At 42.3% G+C, this 24,506-nt stretch overlaps 1 protein-coding gene across 1 annotated transcript in view; it reads left to right on the forward strand.

Annotated features, from left to right (window-relative positions):
- Positions 1-24,048, forward strand: part of MAPKAPK3 (MAPK activated protein kinase 3) — a gene marked incomplete at its 5' end in the record, with an annotated part of 47,684 nt that extends 23,636 nt beyond the window's left edge. The window contains 9 exons of the mRNA XM_080625669.1: positions 10,042-10,181; positions 10,995-11,059; positions 13,184-13,263; positions 14,988-15,111; positions 16,969-17,044; positions 17,221-17,345; positions 19,308-19,393; positions 22,006-22,086; positions 23,606-24,048. Of these exons, the coding sequence (XP_080481795.1) occupies positions 10,042-10,181; positions 10,995-11,059; positions 13,184-13,263; positions 14,988-15,111; positions 16,969-17,044; positions 17,221-17,345; positions 19,308-19,393; positions 22,006-22,086; positions 23,606-23,764 (936 nt within the window). The 3' untranslated portion in view covers positions 23,765-24,048. The remainder of the gene's footprint in view (positions 1-10,041; positions 10,182-10,994; positions 11,060-13,183; positions 13,264-14,987; positions 15,112-16,968; positions 17,045-17,220; positions 17,346-19,307; positions 19,394-22,005; positions 22,087-23,605) is intronic.
- Positions 24,049-24,506: the final 458 nt, after the last annotated feature.

Genomic DNA, 24,506 nt, shown 5'->3' on the forward strand with positions numbered 1-24,506 from the left:
ATACCTAAACAGGTTTGGATGAAGGGGAGCTGTGGCTCAGGAGGGGGTTAGTTTAGATGGGGCATTTATGTGGCGAGGGAATCTTCCTTAAAGGCAGCTTACATGGTGTTTCTTGAAGGTTTCTGAAAGGAACTGGGAAGGACTGTTATGCTTGGTATGAACTGGCAGCTCCCACTTCTAGGAAGTATGTCTTCTAGGAAGTATGTGTTCTCCAGTGTCCTGGATATTAAAGAGCACTTAATCAAGTAGTGAGTGCTGTAAAGTATGAGCTGCTCCAGGAGGTGCTCTGGGGCTTGGGAGAAGAGTGATGGTTTGATTGCTAGATCTTGATGCTGTTGGGCAAAGCAGAGCTGGGAACCCTGGGTGGCCAAGCTAGTGCACTGAGGAAAATGAATCAATGAGAACTGCAACTTAAATAACGGGTTTACTGCACTGTCACTTGCTTATGTTGGCTCCATCTGTTGAATTCCCTCTTCCCCCAGTTTATTTCTTTCCTTTCCTATGTAATAGTTTCCTTGGCTTTAGAATATATGTTCAAAATAAGCACAAGAAGTCTTGGGAGAGAAATTTACTTTCCTCATTCTCTTAATGGCTTCCTTTGCGTGTCTGTCCTCTGCTAAATGCTGCAGGGGTTTGTTTCCATTCACAGTCACACCATTCTCTGTCATATTTTTGCTATATGCAATAAGAAGTTCTGAGGATCTTCATGCTTGATGGAACTTCAAGCCATCAACCACTGAGCTATCTGAGTTGTGACTTAGAAATAGCTTTAGATCTTTGCTTGCAAATGCCAGTGGCAGAGCTTGCACAAACGTAAGTGCAAAAGCAGATATAGCAATGATTTGAAAAGAAATCTTACAAGTGTCCTTGCTGAAGGTTTTGGGACTTTGTTTTGTTTCTGAAGACAAGTCAAGTTCCCACAGGTGGGAGCTTTCAGGACTGCACGTTTGATGTTGTGCTGGACAGAGTCACTCGACTTAGGTTCTCAAGAACTGGGTGAAGTATCAGTAAGCGAGGGATATGAGGTTCTGTCAGTGCCATTGATGTCTGGGATTTAGCAAGTGTCCCCCGAACTAAGGCTTGAAAGAAGAAGATAAGCCATATGGAATGGGAGAAGGAAGATTTGAGAGTTCTTTGTTTGTTTCTAGGTTCTTGTGTTTGGATGGTTTAGGACTACTTGAGGTCGATGATGTAACAGAAGAGAGAGATACTGCTTGGCCTGGCATGTCACATGGCAGAAAGCACAAATGTGGGTGTAGAGAAAGAAAAAGTGAAAAAAAGGAAGAACAGCAACACATCAGAGAGAACTGCCCCGGAGTGGCATATTGCCAAGCTTTGCATGCATGGATGAATCTTAAATTCACGTGGAAATGAAGGGAGCGTTAGCTGAAAGGGAGTTTGGGTGTGCAGGCAGTGGTATGAGAGGATGGTCTCTTCATTCTGAATTTTGCTACCAAATGGTGGGGCTGCAGAGGAGATGGCTGCAGTTGTGGGAGGAAGCTCATTAAGATATTAACTGTTAAAACGTGGGGCTAGGGTGCAGAGCAGAGTGACAAGACACATGCATGGGAAGTGCCTACAGCATGAATCCAGCATGCACCCTAAGAGCCTCTGTGTACTGGGAAAGGATGGCAAAGACTTCCTGGGAGCTCTCGAGTGGTTTAATCTTTATGACTGTAGTCACACATGCAAGAGCTATAGAGAAAGGCTGGGAGCATCACAGACTCCTCTTGGAGCTGCTGTTATCTGTTGTTAATGAGATTAAGCATGTTGCTAATTTTTGCTTCTACGTTGTTCAGTATTATCACTTCTGTGTTAGTTTTGATACCGCTTATTAGCAGGAAGACTAGAAATAGAACATCAGGCTTAGATCTTCTCAGTACGTCTTTGTTCTGGTCTGTGCCTTCTGCCACATCCTGCTCCATCAAAGGTGCACCATGCCTTGCTAATCCTGGTGTCATTGTCCTGCTGTCCTACACAGCTGTACAGGTGGGTTTCATTGCAGTTTGCATGCTAATGAGCATTAAGCACTCTGCATAACATCTATAATATTTGCTCTTTCATTTGTTCATTTCTTAAAGAAAAACAGAAGTGTAAGGCCATATCTATAACAAAAAAAAGAATCATATTGTTGGGAGGAGAGGGTGTTAGGGGTGGTTAAAATGGAACTTACTAACTGTGGCTGTCAATACTGGGAAGCCTGTGAGAAGGTCACATCCTGGCAGATGCATGTTCCATCCCATTTCATGACCATGAGAAGTGCTAGCATGTTTTTGGGGTATTGCTGCATCGCAGTCATTGCACAGGAGAGAGCTAAAGGTAAGGAAATACAACTGACACTTAAAAAAACAGATGAGAGGCTTTTGTGATGGCCATAGTTCTTGTGGAAATCTGTGTGTGTCTCCGATTGGCCCCAGGACAGGTCTGACTCCTGTAAAGGCAAGATGAGTCTTCACTGTGGGAAGTTTCACTACAGCAGGGTAGCAAAACTTGGCCACAGCGTATGTCCCAAAGGTTTAAGTGATCTTTCATATGCTTTGATTCAAGCATATAAAGTGTTAGATACTCAGGAGATCAAGGTTATAGTCTTGAATTAGTTTTACTGTTCTATAAGTTGCTGAAGTCAAAGCAGAGAGAAAGTTTGATGGGCTTGTGACCTGAGGAAGTGCCACAGTATTTTATACTGTTGGAATCTTCTTAAACAGTAGTTTCACAAGCAAGCTGTATTACTTTTGACCAGCCAAGGACTGAGAGATGTGAATTACTGAAGCCAAGTCACCTGAATCCTTGTTAGGAGAATTCATGAACTCATAGCTGGCAGGAGTGAAAGTTTTGTTGAGGGTATTTTTCCTCTCTTTCTTTTCCAAATGCAAACCTAATATCAGACACTAGAGTGAAACTATAAAGTGTCATAGTTTTCAGCTGGGATTTTAGGTTTTCTTTTCCTCAACTCAGAAACTTAGAGTAAATATAGTGGTGGAGCTCCGGATTATTTTAATTACAACCCCAACTTATTGTAGGTATTTATGCTGTACAAGTTTAGGGAAAACTTGGCCTTATGCTGGTACCCTAAGTGCACTGTAGGAAGAGCAATGCTGCAGAGCAATCAGCCTGAGCATGCTGTGGTTTAGGTGCTGCAGCTGCCGAGTGTCCTGTCCTGTGTGCCTGTGAGTGCTACAGCCAAATCCTTCTTCGAGGAAGTAGATGATAGTCGTGGTGGTGAGGAGCATCTTGTCGTGGAGCAGAACCAGATCAGGGTCCCACAGACCAAAGATCAGACACTGAAAGAGTGTGAATACAAGTCCTGTGGCTTCCCTATTGGTCCCGCATTTCTGTCTGTCTCCAGAGAGCAAAGAGGTTTAAAAACCAAGAGTGGAAAGAGCTTCAGAGCAGTGCCCAGTTTTGTTTCACCTTGAATGGTCATAATATGCATATTAAAGAAGCAGGCTAAGAAAGGATATTTGTGGTGTGTCTGGGTTTCAGAAAGACCTTCATAGCAGGTCTCCCTGGATGCTGCATATTGACTGCAGGTATTGAGTGCTGCTGTCAGTGCTGGCTACACAGCAGTGTTCTGTGGAAGGAGTTGTCAGGAGGAGAAGGTGGAGAGAAGAGATGATCTCTAGGCCTTCACTTGTAAACAAGCATTTGAGGATGTTCCTGTCTGGTAACAGCATGTTAGTAGCTGGTGGTGATTTATTTTTCTTTTAAACTACGGTTGCAATGTTTTGAATAAAGTAGAAGCTGTGTGTAGCTGGTTTGTAGCTGTCACAGCGGAGTCTAAAAAGAATCTTAAGGTGCCAGTAAGAATTATTTTCGCATCCACATAGCAGAGCAAGTGCAGTATTAAAATGCGAACTAATATTATGGTTGTAGCAAAATGCACAGCCTGCTTTTTATTTAGATTTGTATATATCCCGCAGTATTGGATGGACAGTCGCATGCCTTTGGCACTGCAGTTCAAATAGCTTTGTGTAATATTATCAGAATATTCCTCAGGACAGGAGCTTTTCTTCATGAGCATTTTTTGCTCATTTTTGTGCCTGCCTTTTGTTAACCTCGCGTGTTCAAGTGTATACTGGCGCACTGCGTTGCCATTTCAGTTGTATTTGCCATATTTGCTAGCATTTATGAACAAAGACAGTTGACCTTTACAGAGTGAATGGCTAGGTGCATGTGTAATTAGAAAATTGATAGTGATATGTCTCATTTATTTATCTCAGGTTGTAGAATCAGGTTGAGTGCCCAGTGGTGATTTGAATACTGATATAATAAACAACATTCAGAACCACACCAAAGTGATTTTTAGAAGACCTGGTTGATTCACTACAGGAGAGAGGCTTGGAGCAAAATAATATTCATGTGATGTGTGCTCCCTGGGGAAGGAGAAGCAGGACTGCTCGGAGAGCTAAACTCTTCAGCAGATTTGCTGCATGGCCAGTGCACAAACTCTTACAAAGGAGCACATCTTAACCTGTTCTTTTTGTCCGTTCTACTCTTCCCTCCTGTTTTCCCCTTACAGTGCGTGCTTAAGGAATGTGAAGCCCTGCGTGTCAGCAGGAAATTGGTTTCAGAGCGTGACTGACACCACATGCGAGCAGTCCCCTCTGAGCCCTCTTCGGCTCGCTTACGCTGGCAAGATACCAAAGATCTGTTGTAGTTTTTTGCCATTTCAAAGGATGAGCTGAGGAGAGATTGGAAGCATGGAGAGCAGAGGTAGATAAAGAAGGGTCCCTCACTGCAGACAGTAAACCCTGATACACAGTAGATTGAGTGAAAGGGTTAGATACCACAGGCAGGAGTGTTGCAGGATCGCACCACTTGTCTGCTACTACTGACTGTTACTAATGAACTTGGAGGAGCCCACCTCTGGGAGCGGCTGTCTGCTTGAGCACTGATGGAGATGCTGGGTAATGCCACCTGCAGTAGCAGCTTGGGCAGCTCTGTGGGAATCAGGATGACAGTTTGTTTCAATGAAGCCTCTGAGCAGATTTAATTTCTAATAGCCTAAGCTGGATTTGAAATAAAAGCAGAAAAGGGAAAGATTTAGTGATGATCCACCACCTGAGCCTACCCTGCACAAAGTGCCTGTCTCTTGTCTCTTGACTGATGCTTCAGTGCTAATTTGAGCAGAAATGTCTTCTTTTTTTAGTTTAAGAAAAAATTCAGTGTGTGCTTTCTTTGGGATTTGCATATGTGGATTTCCCTTCTTGCTGGGCTGCTGTTGCAAAGCGCCACATGCTTCTTGCTGCAGCTTGACTGACTGGCAGTGCTGGTGCGTGAAGAAAAAAACCTTGATGATTTCAATCTCTTTACTGTTCTAACACAAAGAATGGCTTTATCCCTTGTGAAGAGATCTAGAAACACATAAAGATTGTTAACATTGTATTAATGGATGTAGTGCAAACAATCAGGATATAATAAAAGATAAAATGTTCAAAGCCATAGTGATAGGTCTGTTGTTCTAATCCTCTTCTTTTTGTAGCATAGAGGAGAAAGAGAAAAGAAACACGATCCAAGCCTCCGTTTGCCATCAGCCCCTCTTGAATAAAGCAAGCCTGGAAGAGCTGCTCTGCAGCAAACCATGTTAGTTTCTGTGCATCAGTGTGAATTTAGATTCCAAGGCTTATTTGTAGGATTCAGCATTTTTGTGACAGCTACGTGCAAAGAGGAAAGAAAGCAAAAGAAGTCAAACATTTACCCACTTATGCCTTTTTTTTTTTTTTTTTTCCAGCTAGCAAAATAAAGCTACATTTAGGAGCCTATATATCAGTATTACATGCTGAGTATCCCTAGGAATGAAAGTTTCTGCTGTCCCTTTTCTGTTTTAATAATGGAAAACCTTCCTAGGAGGAAGATAGTGTAGAGATTATAAAACTGCTTGTTTGCTGAAGGGAGAGTTCAGATTCTGGAACTGGTGCAAGTAAGTAAAAGGCGCTTGCAGTGTCAGGTGCTGCTTTAACGTGGCACATGCAATAGATGAGAGCTGAAGTTGTAACACTTCCAGTTCAAGCACCGCACCTGTTTGGAACTAGGAGGAATTGCTGAAGTTTAAAATCAATAAAAGGCATATATGGGGGGTTTAATCCCCTCTATAGGGAACAGACAGCAGGTGTAATAATAATCTGGGTAACCCACTAGTGCATATTAAAGTCACAGAGAAGTCATTGCTTCGTTTCCTCAGCCTGTTTCATACCTGTGCCCAGGGATATCTTCTCTCTTTGTTGCTACAATTTCAGAGTCCAAAATCACTTGCCACTCCCTGGAGTCCTTAGAAGGCTATTTTCTGTATATCAGACTGTTATGGTGTGAGGGTTCCTGCTATCCTTCCTTGCTTACACGACACTGAATCCGTGGAAAAGCAATCAGAAGATACTTGTTGCTTTTTTTAGTCTCCTGTCTTTTCTGGTTTTCTGTTGAGATTCTGCAGAGGGAGGTTTCACACAGCTGGGCAGTTTGTTTCTGCATGGGGTTGCTAACCTGAGCTAGGCCTTTACCCCAGAACAATGAGATGAGGCCTCTCTCCACTGCCCAGGCCCTGAATTACCCAGGGCATCCTGGGCAGTCTGCCTGTGCCGTTGATCCTCAGAAGCAGGCTGCGCACACCCTATGGCTTAGCTCTCTTCCCTCTCCAGCTTTTTCAAATACTAAGAAGAGTTGTGTGAACCACTAAGAGTTAGAGCTCCTGTACTTTCTTGCCTTTCATCGCCTCTGGTTTTGGTTATCTCTCTGTGAGTAGCTGTTAATGCTTGCTGCTTCTGCTTTTTTTAGGTTCAGTAATGCTGAGCTCCAGCAAAAATACAGTTTTCTACTGTGCGGTTCCTGTTCCGGACTATGGTGTCTGACCACAGACATGGGCATCCCCATGCTGCTATGCAGAGGATGCAGCTATGCAGATCCCATGCACTGTGCATGGGATTGCTGATGTTGCTTCCTGAAAAGCATGGCACATGTCTCTTGGATTTGTATTATTTTGAAGTTAGGTCAGTTCATGATCCTGCCCACAGCCCATCGTGACAAGCTGTGGCTCAGCCAAACTGTGTGGGAATTCTAGAGGGATGACTGGGGACTCCTGGAGCTTATAGTGTGACAAACCAGCATGAACCACAGTGCTGCAAAACTTACCTGTTCAGAACTGCTTCTGCACTTGTGCAGAACATCAGGGCAACCTGGTCATAATCTGCTCAAAGCTATTGCAGCAGTAGAAGCACAGCCTCTCTTCAGGCTAAAGAAGGTGGCATAATGTCCATTTATGTTCTTTGCAAGTGTGTTAAATACTGCAGGGCCAGACTTTCAGTCTGTGGTTTTAAATCATCCTCTAAATTTTGTAGGAATTGGTGTTTTCAACCTGCCTGGCTTTTGTTTTACAGGTGTCTGCATCTTTAAGATGTCTTAAAAGGTATAGTTATGGCTTTGAGTTTTAGACATAAGGAAAAGATTTAACTTATTTTTAAGGCTCAGAAGGAGAAATCCAAAGGTTAACAGTTGTTTGATGTATCAGATGTTGCTTGATATGAGTATCTGCTCTTTATTTTTGCATTTCCTTTTCTCTGCTTCTCCAGGTGTCATCTTGACATGAGTACATTCAAACTTGGCACTAAGGAGTACATGAAACTTGCTTTTAGGGGTGGAAAAAAGAAACTGCAGCATCCTTGTGTGTATCGAAATGCCTTGTAAAAGCTCTTTAGAAAGCGAGAATCCAATTCTGTGAAGCAATTTTCATGAGTGTTTGGTATAAACATGAAAAACAACACCTCTGCACACTGTGGAAGCACAGGATACACAGCTTATAGTGCAGTTAATGTTTGTAAAGAGAATGGTTATGTCTCATGAGTAGCACAGGATAGGTGAGAAGGTTTTGAAGCTTAGAAGTGGCATTAATCCAGTAACATCCAACCAGTAGACCCTATAATGCTTTTCTAAACGGCCTGGTTAGTCCTGAGAGTGTTTGGGCTTTATTTTTGCACACGTAGTTTAATGAACTTTTAAAAGAGACCTCTAGGCAACAGCCCAGACTCAGAAGGGCAGAGGAGAAAATGCTGATAGACAGTCCCACTGAGCTAGAACACAGTGGCTGTGAAGAAAAAGTTCCTGAATGGGCTGATGGCTGAAAGAAGTAAAGCAACTGGCTTGGACTCGCTAATGGGCTTTTTGTCCAAATTGGAGCCATCTCTTTCTTTAGGAAGTTATTTGTGTTGGAAATCAGGCCACAGCCAGGCTGGAACAGGAAGGAAGAGGCGGATAGTGATCTCAAAAGGGTGTGCTTTGGGTGCAGAATGACAGCTGTGGAAGAAGTAGGTTGGCTACGAGGGCATTGAACTTGGCAAGAAAGCTTCTTCAGCTCCTTGCACTGCTGCAAATCGTCATGCTGGAGCCTTTGGAGCAGAGCTGAGGGAGCCTGCAGGGTGGTCACAGTGGTGGGGCTCCCTGCCCTTTCACTGCTTCTGAGGCCACTCATCCCCTCCTGCAGCCTCTCTGTGCTTCACAAAAGTGCACTCAGCAGGGGAGTACTTGTCACCATTTTCCTGTTCCCAGCCTCAAAAAGGAGAGAAGCCTCTTACCTTCTGTCCAAGTGGTTCCCAAGCACTTCCCCAGCATTTGGTAACATGTTACGGGCCTTTCCTGCCTGGTTATGGTGTCTGTTCCTGAAAAGGATGTTGAAGCACCACTGTAAGTTTTGGGTTGTGGTTTGGTTTGGGGTTGGGGTTTTTTTGCCTTTTTTTTCCCAGTGATGCAAATTGTATTGGAGTCAATAAAGAAACCAGAATTTGCAACTTCTTTCCTTTAAGTTTCCCTATATTGAGAGGTGCTTGTGACACCATTTGTGCCTTAGCTTGGCAATTGGGTAGAAAAGCAATCCTAATCTGATTCATTGGTCCCTAATGACAGGCTACATGTTAATACTTGTTTTCAGCAATTACACTGGAGTTGTGTTTGACTGAGACCTGATAGCAGACATGAATGAGAAGAGCTTCAGGCCAAGGCCCAGTAGTGCAGCAATGATCCTTTTTGCTGTCTGTTTGAAAACAGTGTCATTGTGTGTCCCCCGGAGTTGGTGTAGTCCTTTTCCAAGGCGAATAGATCAGAGATGATTGTTCTTGGCTTCTTTTTTATTCTGTTTCAGTGCATTTAATGATGCTTTATATACCATCAGTTTTGTTGCTACTCCATCATTACAATTATCATTACTATAGGGCTTAAAGTACCGAACTCAGATCACAGCTGCATTGTGTAGGAACCATACAAATGTGCAGAAAAGAGTTTCACGAAGTGTTAGTGGTGTCTAGAGTGATGATGCAGATGAGAAAAGGCATGATTCAGCACAAAAGCTCAGTTGCAGAGTCTGATGCAGAGCAGTTCTTCAAATAGGCAAGGACCTCTTTTGTACAACCTTGTACGCATTTCTTGTGGACAAGGTTGCAGAATCAGGAAGGATGAGCTCCTACCTCCCCTCTAGAGATTAGCGCCTTTAAAATAACCTGGCCTTGCATGTGACCAAGAAAGGTGTTCAAGCATCTAGATAGTTAAAGATCCCTTTCTGACCCTGATAGGGTCAGAAATTTGTGTAGTATTTAAGCATGTTCAGAGTCAGTGTGAAGGTCCTCATTGTTTTAAATCTCACTGAGCTGAAGGGATCTGCAGTGAACCTACAAGTCTCTTCTCCGGGCAGGTGGGAGTGTTACTGTCCTTAGCAGAAGGATTCTTCTCTGTTGGCAAGTATTGCAAGAAAGTAGGAAAAAAACTGTGGTTTCCCATCCAGAGGTGGGAGAGATAGGTCTGTCTTCATCTGAGATTGAAGATTTCTCCTTACTGCCACTCAAGGTCCTTCAAGTTCCAAGGGACCAGTTGCTTCTGTGTTCCGCAATCTAGGAAGTTGGACAGCCCAGAGATAATGAAAGTCTTATGATGTATTGTCATCCTTTGGCTGGAGAAAGTGCCAGGAGTAGCTTTTGCCACCATCTTTGAGCTCAAATACATGTAGGTGCCAATTTAAAGCAGAATGATACTGGCTCACTGACATTCTTCTCTCCTATTTCTTTACAGCTCCTGTATGACAACCCAAAAGCCCGTCAGGAAGTAGAGTATCATTGGCGAGCATCAGGGTGTCCCCACATTGTCCATGTTCTGGATGTTTATGAGAATATACATCATGGAAAGAGATGCCTCCTCATTGTCATGGAATGGTATGTACCAGCAGCAGCATTGCCCTTTGAGGGGGTGGAGGGAATGAGAGAATATGTTGACTTACGTGGCAGTTGGGTGAGCTTTCTCAGCAGTGGGATTTGGGTTTACACAGCAAACCTTTTGCTGTCTTTATGGAACCAGTGGGGAAATGTAGGGCTGCTTCAGTATCTTCTATGAGAAACCTTAACTGAAAATAAGTTTTCCTTGTAGTCCATGTCAATTGTCCTCATTAAAGCATTGACTTATTAATACAGTCTTAAAAGATATGTCTGTACAAATATGATGTGCTTTGATTGTGATTGTCATTGATTTCAGATGTAAATCCAGTGATCTGACATGTTCCTTTTTGCTGTATTTTGACTTGACCTGTAATACCAAAGTTATTGTTGTCTTCACTGGGGACAAATTAATAATAATTTTCAGTATCTTTGCTTCCTTCTTTCTTTTTCTTTTTTCTCCAACCCTTACAAAAAACCAAGATTGCTATCAGCCTCCCAGTGCCAGCGTATCTGACTTCCAAGCTTCCTTGTGGCAGGGTACATTAAACTGAAAGCATCAGAACTCCTTGGTCTTCTTTTGTTTTCAGTTTATTGTTACCGTTTTGTTTTCAGTTTATTCTATATCAGAAAGGCTTTGTGCATTGATTCAAATGAGTGTGATGTTCAGGAAGCTTTGGCATAGGAGGCAGCATGTAATCTTTTGTAATCTGCTCCTGCCATGGTTCTGTGTGATTATATGGATGCATAGTCAGGTGTTAACTTGATCTTTTCTGCTCTTGTAAGGTGTGGGGTTTTTTGTGCTCTTTGTTTCAGCATGGAAGGAGGAGAGCTGTTCAGCAGGATCCAGGAGAGAGGAGATCAAGCTTTCACTGAGAGAGGTGAAATTCACAAGTTCAAATTGAAGTTTGTGAAAGATTGCTTCTCTCTTTCTCTGTCCCCTTGCTTAGTTCCCTTACAGGATTTTTTCTTTGATTTGGATAATTTATTTATTTATTTTCATTGAAGTCTGTATTAAACAGTTATTTTTCAAAATTCCTGAAAATCAGGAATTCCCAGAAATGATCAAGTTCAGGCACAATGTGGAAGGTTTAGAGGAAAACTCTTCATACAAATCTGCTCAGCTTCTCCATTTCTGAACCACCGCAGCCTCTGTTGCTCAAGTCCCTGGGCTCCTGCCAGACCACCTCTAACATGACCAGCACAGCTCCTGCTGTGTTTTCTCTCTGGCTGCCCCTCAAGCAACATCACTGTGCACAGCTATACTGTGAGGTGATGAACATAATGAGCAAATCACTTTTGATGAAACATCTCTTAGTCAAGGGTTTTAAGTACTACTTGAAAGGAAGTGTTATTAGCCACACTGTAAACAAGTCTGCTTATCTATATAGGGACTATGTGCAAATTGAAAGACCTCCTATGAGTCAGTGACAGAGCTTGCAATAGACTAGTCTTGCCATTTTTATTCTCTTAGCTATATATTATTTGCAGAGTACCACAGGTGTACTTGATGGTGGTTCTCCTTATCCATTCACAACAGATAAAGGCTTGTTTCTGCTCAGGAGTAAAAATGTTAATGTTTGTAACTAGCATTCTGATAAAACGAAGACAAATTTACACCTGCACTTGTAAATTACTGTGGCTGTTTTGCAAGTCTGGTGTAGATGCCAGGGATTTTTTTTTTTGATCCTGTGTTTTGCAGCCTTTAAGTGGTATTAGAGACTTGTGCGGGGAAAATGAGCATTTTCAGGAACTTTATTTGTTCCTCTCTAAAATGCCAAATTCCAGGAGGGAAACTGGTTCTGTGATCATTAGTGACTCCACTCTGCTAAAAACATGACTTTTCTACATTAGATAGTGTTGTAGAGCATTCTAAATACTTACTCAGAAATCATCTGGGAGTCTTAAACAGAAAAACCGCCTCCATTCTTTCCTGAGATAAATGAGCCCAGTTCCACTGGATTCCCCAGGTTCATTGGCTGTATATGTATCAGCCGCAACTGCCCATTAGGAACCAAGGGTTGTGACCTGGGCAAGGAAGGTTTTTCCCTGAAGAAGATGAGTGTTTATGCCTTCTGATTGTCCTTGCCTGAGATGGTGCAGTTTCAGTCTCAAGCATGTGAAAAAAGGTTCCGGGCTGCAGTATGAGAATTTCTAACTCTTTCTCACTACTGCAGCTGAGGTTTCTGCCTATGCAGAAAACAGAGGATCCAGTTAAAGTTGCTAATTGTTTCCTGTCAGCAGAGATGTAATATAATGCTCACTTAATACAATGGGAATGTCACTTCTCCCTGCTCTGAAACCTTTCCCTATGTAACTGAACCCTTCCAGGCTTTAAGAGTACTGCTGCTGCAAGGCAGGTCACCAAACACTAATTTCCCACTGGCGTTACACTGAATTTTAAAAACAGTATTTCCAAGGTGGCAATTTGGGCTTTGCAGAACTGAATTGATGATTTTGTTTCTCCTGAGGAAAAAACTTCTAAAGACAGTGAGGAATGAAGATATGACCGATCCTAAAATTGCTGTGTTGTTCTGGTGCTCTATTTTTAGAAGATCTGTTAGATCCTCCTATTGCCTATTACTCCTGAACTAGAAGCTGAGAGTGAAACTTATGTCTTGGGCAGTGGAGGACATGTCCTAGACAATCAGGGACATGTCCTGGTGGGGGCTTCTTTCTCCTCAGTCTTGCATGTTGCTTGCATACCTGCTCTGCTCTTGCTGCTTTTCTGGCGAGCAAATGAAAGCACAGCTTTACAAGCTCATAAAAAGCAGGATCTCAACCGTTCCATTCGGTGCCTTCTCAGGAGGAAGCAGGCCAGGAATTAGGGGGAATGGTTGCCTGCAAAACCAAAACACAGCTGTTAGGGCTAATTTTAGGTTTTCTAGTCTTGACGCTAGCCCTATATTCCAGCAAGCTGTTTGTAAGTCGTAAGCATTCCCAGGCATGTCCCTGAGTTACAGTGGGAATGTTAATGTGACCTTTCTCTAAAATTGTATTTATAGAGGCCTCTGAAATAATGAGAGACATCGGAACAGCCATCCAGTATCTGCATTCAATGAACATTGCCCATAGAGATGTCAAGGTGAGGTCTGAAGGTGTGTGGGCAGAGAGAAAAGAGCATAAGGTAGAAAAATAAATGGGCATTGGTGGTTTAAATAGACCTAGGAATACAATCAGATGGTCAAAGTGTTCCCCTTCCTGTGCCAGCATGAGAAGGGATCTCTTCACCCCTAGTGTGCAGCTAGGTAAAGGTCAGAGTAGTTGTATGTTAATGCCTTCCAGGTGTGTACAGGATGCAGAGGAATTTTGTAATAGATGGTTAATTAAAAAGCCTGCTGCAATCCATTTAATTAACAAGAAAATAACATTGCCTGAAGTAAACATATACTGGATGCTATACCTCAATGCACAGCCTTTACCAGGTTTTAGCTGTTTTTAGAATCCTGCTTGTGTAAAAAACAATCCATACCACCCAAACCCACAAAACAAATAAAAAATCCCCTTTTCCTTCAGAAACAGGAGAACCTGCATATGTGGGAAGAATAATGCCAATTCCATGCATCCAAACCACTTTAATAGTATAGGTAAATGTTTGGGAAAATGGGGAGTTTCCCAATTCCTACCAAGTGGAACTGTGTTTTATGAGATACAGTTTGTACACAGATCTTGTTGTGGAGATTTGACAGAGTTTGTAGTGTTGTGTTTTGGTTTCATTCTGTGAAGAGCAAAGGCAAGAGAGCTGCACCGAGGGGGTTCCAGCACAGTGGTGAGGCAGTGTGGTGGAGAGCAGGTTACATAATGGTAGACTGAAGCACCTGATTAATTCTGCAGCTCTGAGTATCTGAATTCTCTACAGATGCTTCTGTGTGTTTAGCTGGAGGGAGAACTGTCATCGCTCGGTGTCACTGAGTGGGATGTTTGAGGGTTCTTTAGGTAGGAACTGGAACAGTTTAGACTAAAAATCTGCTCACTTTTGTGGAGCTGTGTGCCATTGCCTATCCCACCACGGAAACCAAAGCTCTTAGCCCCAAACACCCCCTAACCACACTCAGTGAACTCCCATAGAAATAGTTCACATTGGTTCCAATCCTAAATCCTGTTTTCTTTCAAGTCTTTCCTTCTGTATGTCCCTAAACACTAACATGAGAGAGGCTGTAGCTTCCTTAAAACTGAGAAACTGGAAAACAGGTTCAAACAATTGCAGGTTCTGGAGATGTGCTGTTGCCCCTGCTCTTGTGCACAAGCACTTGTACTTCCCTCTGTGCCACTTCTGGTTTTGGAGAGCCTTAATGGAGTATGAAGCTAGAATGGAGTTAACTCTGGTTTCACGAGGCAGAGGTGGGAGGTGGGGGGCAGGAAGGAGGCTGTGGCTGTACCAGTTAATTCTGATGAAGTCATGTCAGTTGTTCATAGAGAGTTTGGATGATGACTTCTCTTGTCTTCCACACTAGCTACTTTAGTGTGGTGCAGAGTGCTGTCAGATCAACTGGTGTGTTGATCAGACAGAACAATGCTAGAAAAGCGTGTAAATTAGAGAGAGGGGTTCAAGAATCCATTAAACCTGATGAGAGTCTTGTGATTTGCTCTCCTAAATACCATGTCAAAAAGGATGTTGATCCTTAGTCTAAGCAAAAATGCTACATGTTGGGAGGGTACTTTGTGCATGGTATGGTGGGGGGATGTGAGAGAAGTAACAAGGCACAGATGCTGGTGGTGATCCAGGCAAGCGAGAATGGTTTGATCTCTGAGCTCATTAGAGACATCTCTTCATTGTCCATTTTATCCTTTGTCTCGGTGGTCTTTCAGCCTGAAAACTTGCTTTACACATCTAAAGAGAAGGATGCTGTACTCAAACTCACAGACTTCGGCTTTGCCAAAGAAACCTCTGTAAATGCACTGCAGACCCCCTGTTACACTCCTTATTATGTGGGTAAGTTATCCAAAAAGCATTGGTTTTGTCTTCCATTCTGTCATCCCTCCCCTTGTAGTGAGCCTGTGGACTGTAGGAATGGATGGGAAGCCTTCTATTGTGAATGTAATGTAAAGAGGTAGCATGCGAAATTTAAACTGGGATCTAACCCAAGCCTAGTCTAGTTCCAGTACAGTTCAGTGCTCCTGCTTTCTTCCTTGGTTGCAGAGAAAACAGCCTTAACAGGGGACACAAATGAGGATCGAGGAGAGAGAACATGTTGCCTCATAGCAGCCTTGCAGTATCTGAAGGGGGCTATAGGGATGCTAGGGATGGACTATTCATTAGGGACTTTAGTGACAGGACAAGGGGTAATGGGTTCAAACTTAAACAGGGGAAGTTTAGGTTGGATACAAGGAAGAAGTTCCTTACTGTGAGAGTGGTGAGGCACTGGAATGGGTTGCCCAGGGAGGTTGTGAATGCTCCATCCTTGGCGATGTTCAAGGCCAGGTTGGACAAAGCCTTGGGTGGCATGGTTTAGTGTGGGGTGTCCCTGCCTATGGCAGGGGGATTGGAACTGGATGATCTTAAGGTCCTTTTCAACCCTGACTATTCTATGTTTCTATGATTACGCTTTGAGCAATCCTGATATTCTGTCTGAGTGATGTGATAAAAACCACAACTGAGCTCTGCTTCATGATTGTTTGAGCGTTTCCTTGTGAAACTTCCCTCAGCTTAACTAGTGCAGTAGGAGAGAACTGGGAGAGCACTGCCTCAGCTATAAAGGTTCTTAAAGCTGACAAATGTAGGAGTTACTAATAAAAGACCAATGTCACTTAATCACAGCTAAATTTTTGCATGTATTTTGTCCCAAGACAGGGCAGTGCGTAATGAAAGCCGCAGTAGGCTGTCCTTTCTGCCCTCATTTTAAAGTACGTTGCTTTTGGTCTTTGAGTGGATAGTCATTTTCCATATGGTATGACTGAGGCAGTCCACATTTGGAATTTCGTTGGAGAGAAAAAGGCTATATTTTTTTTTTTTTTTTGAAGAATTATTTCTACTCTACAATGTAAGTTTTATAGTTTGGGGTTTTTTTGAAAAATACTGTTATTCATTGTTAGCAGCTAATTACAATAGCAGGATTTTTTTCTGATGGTTTCTTCTATATTTCTTCAAGATGGGATTAGTGATAAAATGTGAAGGAATTTACAGATATAGGGTTTTATGCCTTTATATTTGTTTATAAACAAGCTGACATTTCCTTTCTCAACACCTTTTTATAAACCAGCATGATTGCTCATATGTCTAGAGAATCGTTTTCCTCACAAAATCAAGCTCCCTGCCAGTTCACCTGCCTCGAGGGAAAGAAAAAGCATCCCCTCTAAATGGGTATCTCTATTATTTTGTTACTTAGTGAAAAATATAATACTCTGGAGGCCAAAGTAAAATAGAGTGCTCTGTAGTTGCTGGAGCTAAGCACACTCCAGCTAGGTATCATTCAAAAGTTTATCACAGCTCAAATAGGTCTTTTCTGTTCTGATTTCTGGAACATATGCTCCTGCTTCTCTCAGTGCAGTGTCTCCCTGTACACATTTAGCTATAGCTCCTTCTGCTTTTCTGTAATCTTAGTACTCTCTTGAGCAGAGAGACACCAAGGTGAAGAGGAGGGCATTTTGCCAACTCCATTCCTCCTGGTTTAAAGCTATGTCAGATGTGTTTAGGAACTTGTCAATAGAAAATATGACCCAGTTCCTGCAGTGAGTTGCATTTCTTTAATGCATCTGATGCATGTTGTTGAAGTGTGTTGCTACTTACAAGGTGATGAAGATGAAAGGTGACATCTGGTACTCTGCTAATTTCTGGTTTTAATCTTCTCAGCCCCAGAAGTCCTTGGTCCTGAGAAGTATGACAAATCGTGTGACATGTGGTCGTTGGGTGTCATCACGTATATTCTGTAAGTATTTGGAAAGAGGCTTGATGACCACAAGGACACATCTTGTCATATCTGTGCTTACCAGTAATTAGTCACTAGGATCATGCAACCTGCAGAAGAATATAAGCTTGTATGGGACTTTTTAAGAGCTGAAAGGACTTTCCAAGTTCTAAGAGTTCTTTTGTCCACTCTTCCAGCCTGTGTGGGTTCCCTCCATTCTACTCAAACACTGGTCAAGCCATTTCTCCAGGGATGAAGAGAAGAATTCGGATGGGGCAATATGGATTTCCCAATCCAGAGTGGGCTGAGGTATCAGAGGAAGGTAATGATGAGCATGTGTGTGGTGGTGTCCTTCTAAAAGCCTGTCTTGGGTTATGTTTCCTTTTGGTTTAGAACTGAAATTATTTTTTGTAAGGCGATACAGAGAACAACTGGAACTCAGGTACTGGCCAGCAAACAGTGCTACAGAAAGTAAACGACTACAGAAAACTTCCAGATTGCAGCTAGTGCTAGTGAATGCTGAGATTAAACCCTCTGGAAACCAAAGTCTTTAATCCTGAGAAACGAGACTGCCAGGACAGCTGCAATGCAAGCTGAGCTGGGAGAAAGGCAAAATGTATTAAGAAATTATTCAATCTTTGGCCTCCTTGGTGATGCAGTCCACAGGGATGGCAAGTTTTCCTGCTAGCTTTTTGTGATGTGGGAATCTGCCAGCCACCACTTAAATGAAGGTCAACAATTTATTTTGTATAAGTTGTTGACCAAAATCTGCTGCTGTTCAGCTGTGACCTGGATGGGCTCAACCAGTGTCCTGAAAGTGGATGTTTTTGATACCCTCTTATTCTGATGGTATGATAAGCTAGAAGTCTCACTTGCCCTTCCTATTAGAGAGGAAGGTCAGCAACCTCTGAGCATGTCTTTCTAACAAGCCCTTTACATTGCTGTTGCTTGCATCCTGTTATTGTCTGCTGTTTAGCAATAACAAATTACTGATTTGTGCCATTTTAACCCCTCATTGGATCTTATGGCTGCATGTACAGCACAGGCTACTGAGGATTGATAAGGAAGATGTTTTACTTGGAGGTTTCTGGCTTAATATTTTGACTGGCTTGGCTCTTGTTCTTATTACAGCAGTAACTAAAATTCATGGGAAGCTCAGTGAGAGAACATGCACTTGGAAAATTTGGAGGGTTTCTGTGTGCTTGCTGAATGAACACAGATGCCCTCTACCTTTGAACCTATTAAATCAGCTAGTTTATGTGTATTCTTTTAGGATGATCAGGCACCTTCAGCAGACTGCTTCTTTTCCCTCTTTTGTACTCTTCTTGTCATGCTATTCTTTAGTCATTCCATCATTGCATCAACTATGCAGACTTCCCCTGAATTCCCCTCCAGCTTCTGTAATCATTTTAGTGGGTTCTTTCTGTGGTCCCCTCCTTTTCTTTCCTTGTACATTTTAGATTCTAGGTAATCTCTGCTGCAAAACTCTTTTGCAGCCTCACTTGACAAACTTGTACCTCTGGCAGCTCCTTACAAGCATTTAGTCGTCCTGCATTTGATGTTTCTGAAGGAGAACTCTTACTCAGAAGGATTTTTAGGTTTTCCCAAGGAAGTTATGTGTAAGTCTGTCTAAATAATGTTCCTTGGATGCAGTGTTTCCAGTCTGGCTACCCGCATTAATGAAACTCTTGTCTAGACTCTCATCATCTCATATCTGCTACTTAGTACTCCTGCTTTGGCAGATACCATGTTCACAGAAAGCTGCTGCAAAGCTTGTTTGTGCAATCCGTTTCTTCTTTGTTGTCCTTTTAGTGGCCTCTAGGTTGTCAAAAGTTTATTGTCCTTTTCTTTTCCACAGCCTGTGCTAGTTTTTGTTGTGTGTCATTTCTCAAAACATCAGCTTATGCATTCATTCAGACCATAATGTCAGGCTTGTTACCATCTTTCAGACAGGCAGCGTGGCAGCTTTCTGTTCCTGTGTTTCTCTTTCTCTCAAGTTCTTGTTCTCCAGACAGTTGGTTTGGTGATGTAGATAGCATAGCTGGAATCCCCAGTCCTTTGTCTTTCCTTCATATCTCTTGTTTTGCATGTTTTCTTGCTCTGACTCTTTCAGCATAGTAGCCTACCACACTGTACATGGCTTCTTAACATGCTAATAGCCATAGGTAGGTGTTTTGAGTTATGCAACATTATCTTTCTTCATTCAGCAGGTCTTTGCATTCTCAAGGTTATTTGGGAACACAGCAGTAGGCTACAACATGCCATTGTTGGTCCTGTTTTTCAGCCAAACAACTGATTCGCCATTTACTGAAGACTGACCCGACAGAGAGGATGACAGTTTCTCAATTTATGAATCACCCTTGGATTAATGTGAGTTTCGTTCTCTTTTCCCGAGATGAATTCTTACTTGCAGAACTTACTGTGCTATGTGGAGCTACATGTAAGAGAAGGATGATGATTACTGCTAATAACTCAATTAACTTACTGTGCCCTCCACAGAGGGTCATCTGCCTGCAGAGCCACAATTCTTCTTGGTGTTACCAGAGGACATACAGAGAGACACCCACAAGAGCATTCTTGGAAGCAAAAGTCGAATGTATCTCTATCTCCTGTGAGCAGGCAGTCACTGTTTGACTCTGCAGCATATGCATGCGTTACTCTCTTCAAAAATATAAAAATAAACTCTATGTACTTACTTCATCATTGCAGGATTTGAAGAGAGCTATTATTAGTGGTCTCAGGCACCATTGTGCATAGCTGCGTTAGTGTGAACACAGTCCTGGGCTTAGTGGGGATTCTCATCCTTGGCAGAATTTGGAAATGCTGGAGGGAGGAGTCAGGGTCTTGGCTTAGTGCCCTGGGAGAGATTGCCAGGTAGGGTGGTACACAGAGCTATTAATGGTCCTAGCTCAGGTTTCATTCCCTGACTTGGTTGAATTTACTTTTCCTTAAAAAATATTTTTGGGTTTAAAAAGACCCCCAAACAACCAACTCTAATAATGCAATATTAATTATTTCAAACAAGAGACTGGAGTCCCAGGAGTTACCAGGCTGAGTTTCAGGATATCATCTCTGCTCTGTAGGTGTCGCTCAAAATAATAGCTTGTACTTCTCACATTTGTGCCTGAAAGGACACCAGTCTTGTTCTCACTGCCTAAAAAATCGTCAGCCAGGAGCAGAAGCACGTGTACTGCTGTTTCTCCCATAGTGCTTTCTCTGTCTTTGCTGACCCTCAGAGGCAGGTGCAGAAAGAGGCCTGACTAATAGCATTTCTATAGTGTCTGTTGGAAGATCTGAAAGCCCTTAGAATCATACAGAAATGTAGCTGTATAAGATCCCGATGAAGGAGATTTAGAATTGGGAAAGCTGAGAAATTGAAGTTACAAAAACTCCTCAGAACTCGAACAGAACCTAGACAATGTTTCTGTCTTTTCTAACCAAATAAAATTGTCATCACTGTTAAGAATAAATACCTCCAGCTTTAAGTGTTTGAAGACCCAAGAAGGAGGTGTTTCAGAAGTCAGCAGGCGATGAATTTCACAGAATGAGTGGCTAATAGCTAAGGAAGCTACCACCTACAGTGACACATGTTACTTGAAATGTGCATATAACCAATTAATAAGGAGGAGATTAGAGACAAGGTCTATAGATTCTGCTGCACCAAAGAGCCAGGCTAGAATACTGTTCCTGGAAGAATGCTCTAGGAGCTGCAGGTTGACATTTTTTATTGCTGAACCTATTGTTCCTCTGAGGCAGAGGGAGGGAGGGGGAAAGACCAACATAGTGAATGCTTGTGTTCTTCTTTTTCCTAAATCTTAAAGTGAGAACATGTCTGGGGTGATGCCTTGCACAAGCAGGGAAGGAGGATGTTTGTCTTTCCTCTTTTTTAATATCTTTTTTTCATTAAATGGATGACAGAAGCATTATTGTGGACTATGCAAAAATTGGCAGTTAGCTTGTAGGTAAGATTGTTTTATCAAGTAGCAGCTCACAGCAGACAGGAGGGCACCTGCAACACCTCCTCAGGGACACTACTAAATCCTGTCTGCTGGTTTTCTATTTCTCTCATCCCAGCTGGACTTGATAAAACTATACCTGGACAGCTAGGGGCCTTTCCAGAGCATGCAGGAGTCATGATTTCTTCTTCTGTAACTACTGCAGTGCTGCTGTTAGCTCGGTGGGGTCTAGGCACTGCCTCCAATGTAATGCTTATTTTACAGTGGTGTGTGTACAGGAATCTCCTTAGACTTTGTTGATATGTAGCTGTGTCTGGTGTAGGATGCCAGTAGACAGCAAGTCTGGGTAGAAAGCATAAGGAAGATAGAATATCCAAATGAAATTATAAGACTGGTAAGAAAATACCATGATTCTTGCTGAATTCAGCTAGGGAGCTGTCCTTCGTGTTTTAGAAATTGTACCATATTCTAATTTAAAGTATCTACTGATCTTCCATGGCAGGTGAGCATAGATCTTGGTTTTATGTGGAAGAGAATCTCAGGTGGTTCATTGTCTTCCGAACTGTGCCTTACTCTGAATAATGGTATAATTTCCCCTTATGGGCACGTTTATGATCTGATAAACTGGCAATCTTAGTTAATGTATACGTACAAGAAAATAGGTCCTAACACAAATCCTAGAAGATAAAGGTCAATGAATCACTTTAAAACATTGGCTAATGAATAGTGAAATGCCAGATAAAATCTAAAATTAACATAAAAATTTATCCAACACTTGGCTGAATTGAAGCAGAGTCAAAGAAACTTGCCACTGATTTTTCTTTAAAAATACCGTTATGTGGTGACTACAGTACTTTTCTATCTCACACATGACTTTGCTTATTGAGTGTTTAAAAGCATGAATAATGAGGGCCACTGAAGGGCATTAGATAGAGGTTTATGTCCTCCATACACATAGGAGACCAAGCAGTTACTTCCCAAATGTGATTTTGCACACCACTTGTTTTGTGTTTTCCCTTTTCTCAGAGATCAATGGCAGTGCCACCAACCCCTCTTCATACTGCACGGGTCCTGCAAGAGGATAAAGACCACTGGGATGAAGTTAAAGTGAGTCAATCATAGTTCAGATTTCTTGAAGTCAAGTCTGGTGTAGGAGATTAGATGGGCTGGCTTTTCCTTGATCCTTGGAAGATCATGGCTAGTTCGAATAAAACCATGTTTAACAAGGGAAGCATAAACAGTCTTGGTAAAAACAGTAGTGTGTATAACTGTTAAAAACCAGAACGCTATTTGAGCTTCATCTGACATCCTTGCAGCTGTGCCAGATGTGTAAGTGCCAGGTATAACTGATGCTACCTGCTGAGCCCCTGTATGTGATTACAGAGGAGAAGGGGCAGCGTTGAGGGAATTTCAAGTTTGTTAAAGTGAAGAATATGATGGAAGTGTAGGGGGACAGGGTGGGATGGATAAGCTGCATTCTGGTTTTCTCCTCTGTTCCTGTATTGTAAACCAGCATTAAATAGCCTTAGCCTTGGTTATGACATCAGAGGTGAGAAAAACAATGTATCTGTCTTTCCCTTAATCTAAGGGGGTACCTCACCTACAGCTTGTACTGATGACTGTTGAATGTTTCCTGCGAAGTGAAACTATAGAGCAGACTAAAAGTTGTTTGCAAGCCTTAACTCTCTCCTGCTGGCCTTTATCAGGTGGGCATGCTTTTACAGTTAGTTCTGAATTTTCTCCACTGACAATGCTTGGCATGTTGATAATTGCAACATTCCTGAGGTATATTTTACTGATTACTGATTTTATTTAAATTACTGATGGATTTAAGTGGATTTAAATAAAATTACTGATGGCACGGATGTACCCTTACATAGCTCAACAGGCCCAGGTGTTGAGCTGTGTAATAGTAAAATTTCAGAGACCTAGGCAACTTTTGCCGCCTAAGTCAAAGAGATCAAACAGATCTTTTCACTCAGCCTTCTTCATTTCCATTCTTGTGCTTTGTCTAGGTCCCAGAGGTATTCCGTTGGGCCACTGACATTCCCATAATATTTAATCATTTCCCTTTCCTGAACTAAATGCCTAGATGTTCATTAACATCTTGTTGTTCACAACCTCATTTAAAACTTTTAAATTTGCCTACAATTAAACATTAATTCAGACTAAGGGAGCATGTGAATTTGAAGCATATAATTTTAAGCAACTTTATGTGGGCTCTTTATTCCAGTTCCTGCTACCCTAGTTTGGTGAGAGAGCAAGGCAGGCAGTGTTCCGAGTCTGGTACAGGCAGTTCCGGCTCAGAGGCTGATAAAGGCCCAGAGCCAGGCAGTAGGAAATGCTATGCGTAGAGACATGGTGTAATTTAGGCCAGTGGAGTGTGGTCCTGCGTGCTCATGTATGAAACACTGTGTGAATAGTTCCTCCTGAATGAGTCCATGAGTAGAACGAAGCCTTTAGTCACAGTCCACCGCAGCAGGAAGGGCTCAGCTATTTCTGGCCGTCGTGTAACAGAGGGTTCCTTTTTGTACATTCATCTCCTGGCAGTAGTGCAGTAGTGGGGGGGAAGTGGCTGCATGCTCACTGCCTCAGGGATTTCAATACATTGCTTCCTTGGTTTCAGGAGGAAATGACCAGTGCTTTGGCTACCATGAGAGTGGACTATGATCAGGTGAAAATCAAAGACTTGAAAACATCCAACAACCGCCTCCTGAACAAACGCCGTAAGAAACAGAAGCAGGCAGGCACCTCTTCTGCAGCCCCGGGGTGCAATAACCAGTGAGAAGAGAAGCCAAGGACCTTTGGGTGGAGGGTAGAAGTTAAAAGGAACAACTGAAAATCAGTCTGATCAACTCAGTCCGTACCACAAATCTGGGCAATGAGATCACGAAGAAGCTATCCTGCCAAGAGGGAGCAGTGTGAATGATTACATTTTTCTAACTTGAATCGGGGCTTTGCTTTTCAAGTCTTAACATATATGACATGATTCTATTGCATATTGCTGGGGAAGGGACAGTAATACCAGAAATGTTACAGGTTTTTGTTCTGGCTTTGATACTGTTGGATGAGAGGAAAGATCAGGTGGAACTCTCAGAATACTAATGCACTGAGGCTTTAACAGCCATCTACAAGAGTAACTTCTGCTACTGTTTTAAACTTGGGAATAGAAAAATGCCAAGTGTTCTGCTAGGAGAGTTCTAGTAGTTCAAACATGAGTAGTGAGAAAGGAGAAAAATGTCACTGCTCTTTATACAAGTAGCACGGGTGCAGCTCTATTATGGATGCATATGGACAGCATTTCATGTTAGAGTTGGTAATAGTCACTTATTTCCAAACTTACCTCCTATAGTTACAGAATATCACCTCTAAACAGTAATCAGTTATTCCTGTTACAGGAAAAAAGCATCCATACATTTCCATTTTTATAGTTTTCCTCTGCGCTCATGTGAAGATTTGAGTTTGTCTTGGATTCTCATTTGATAACATGTAAGTTTGCTAAATTGTAACCATTGTGTCATGTCTGT

This window comes from Psittacula echo (genome assembly GCF_963264785.1).
Source record: "Psittacula echo genome assembly, chromosome: 9".
Lineage (NCBI taxonomy): Eukaryota > Metazoa > Chordata > Aves > Psittaciformes > Psittacidae > Psittacula > Psittacula echo.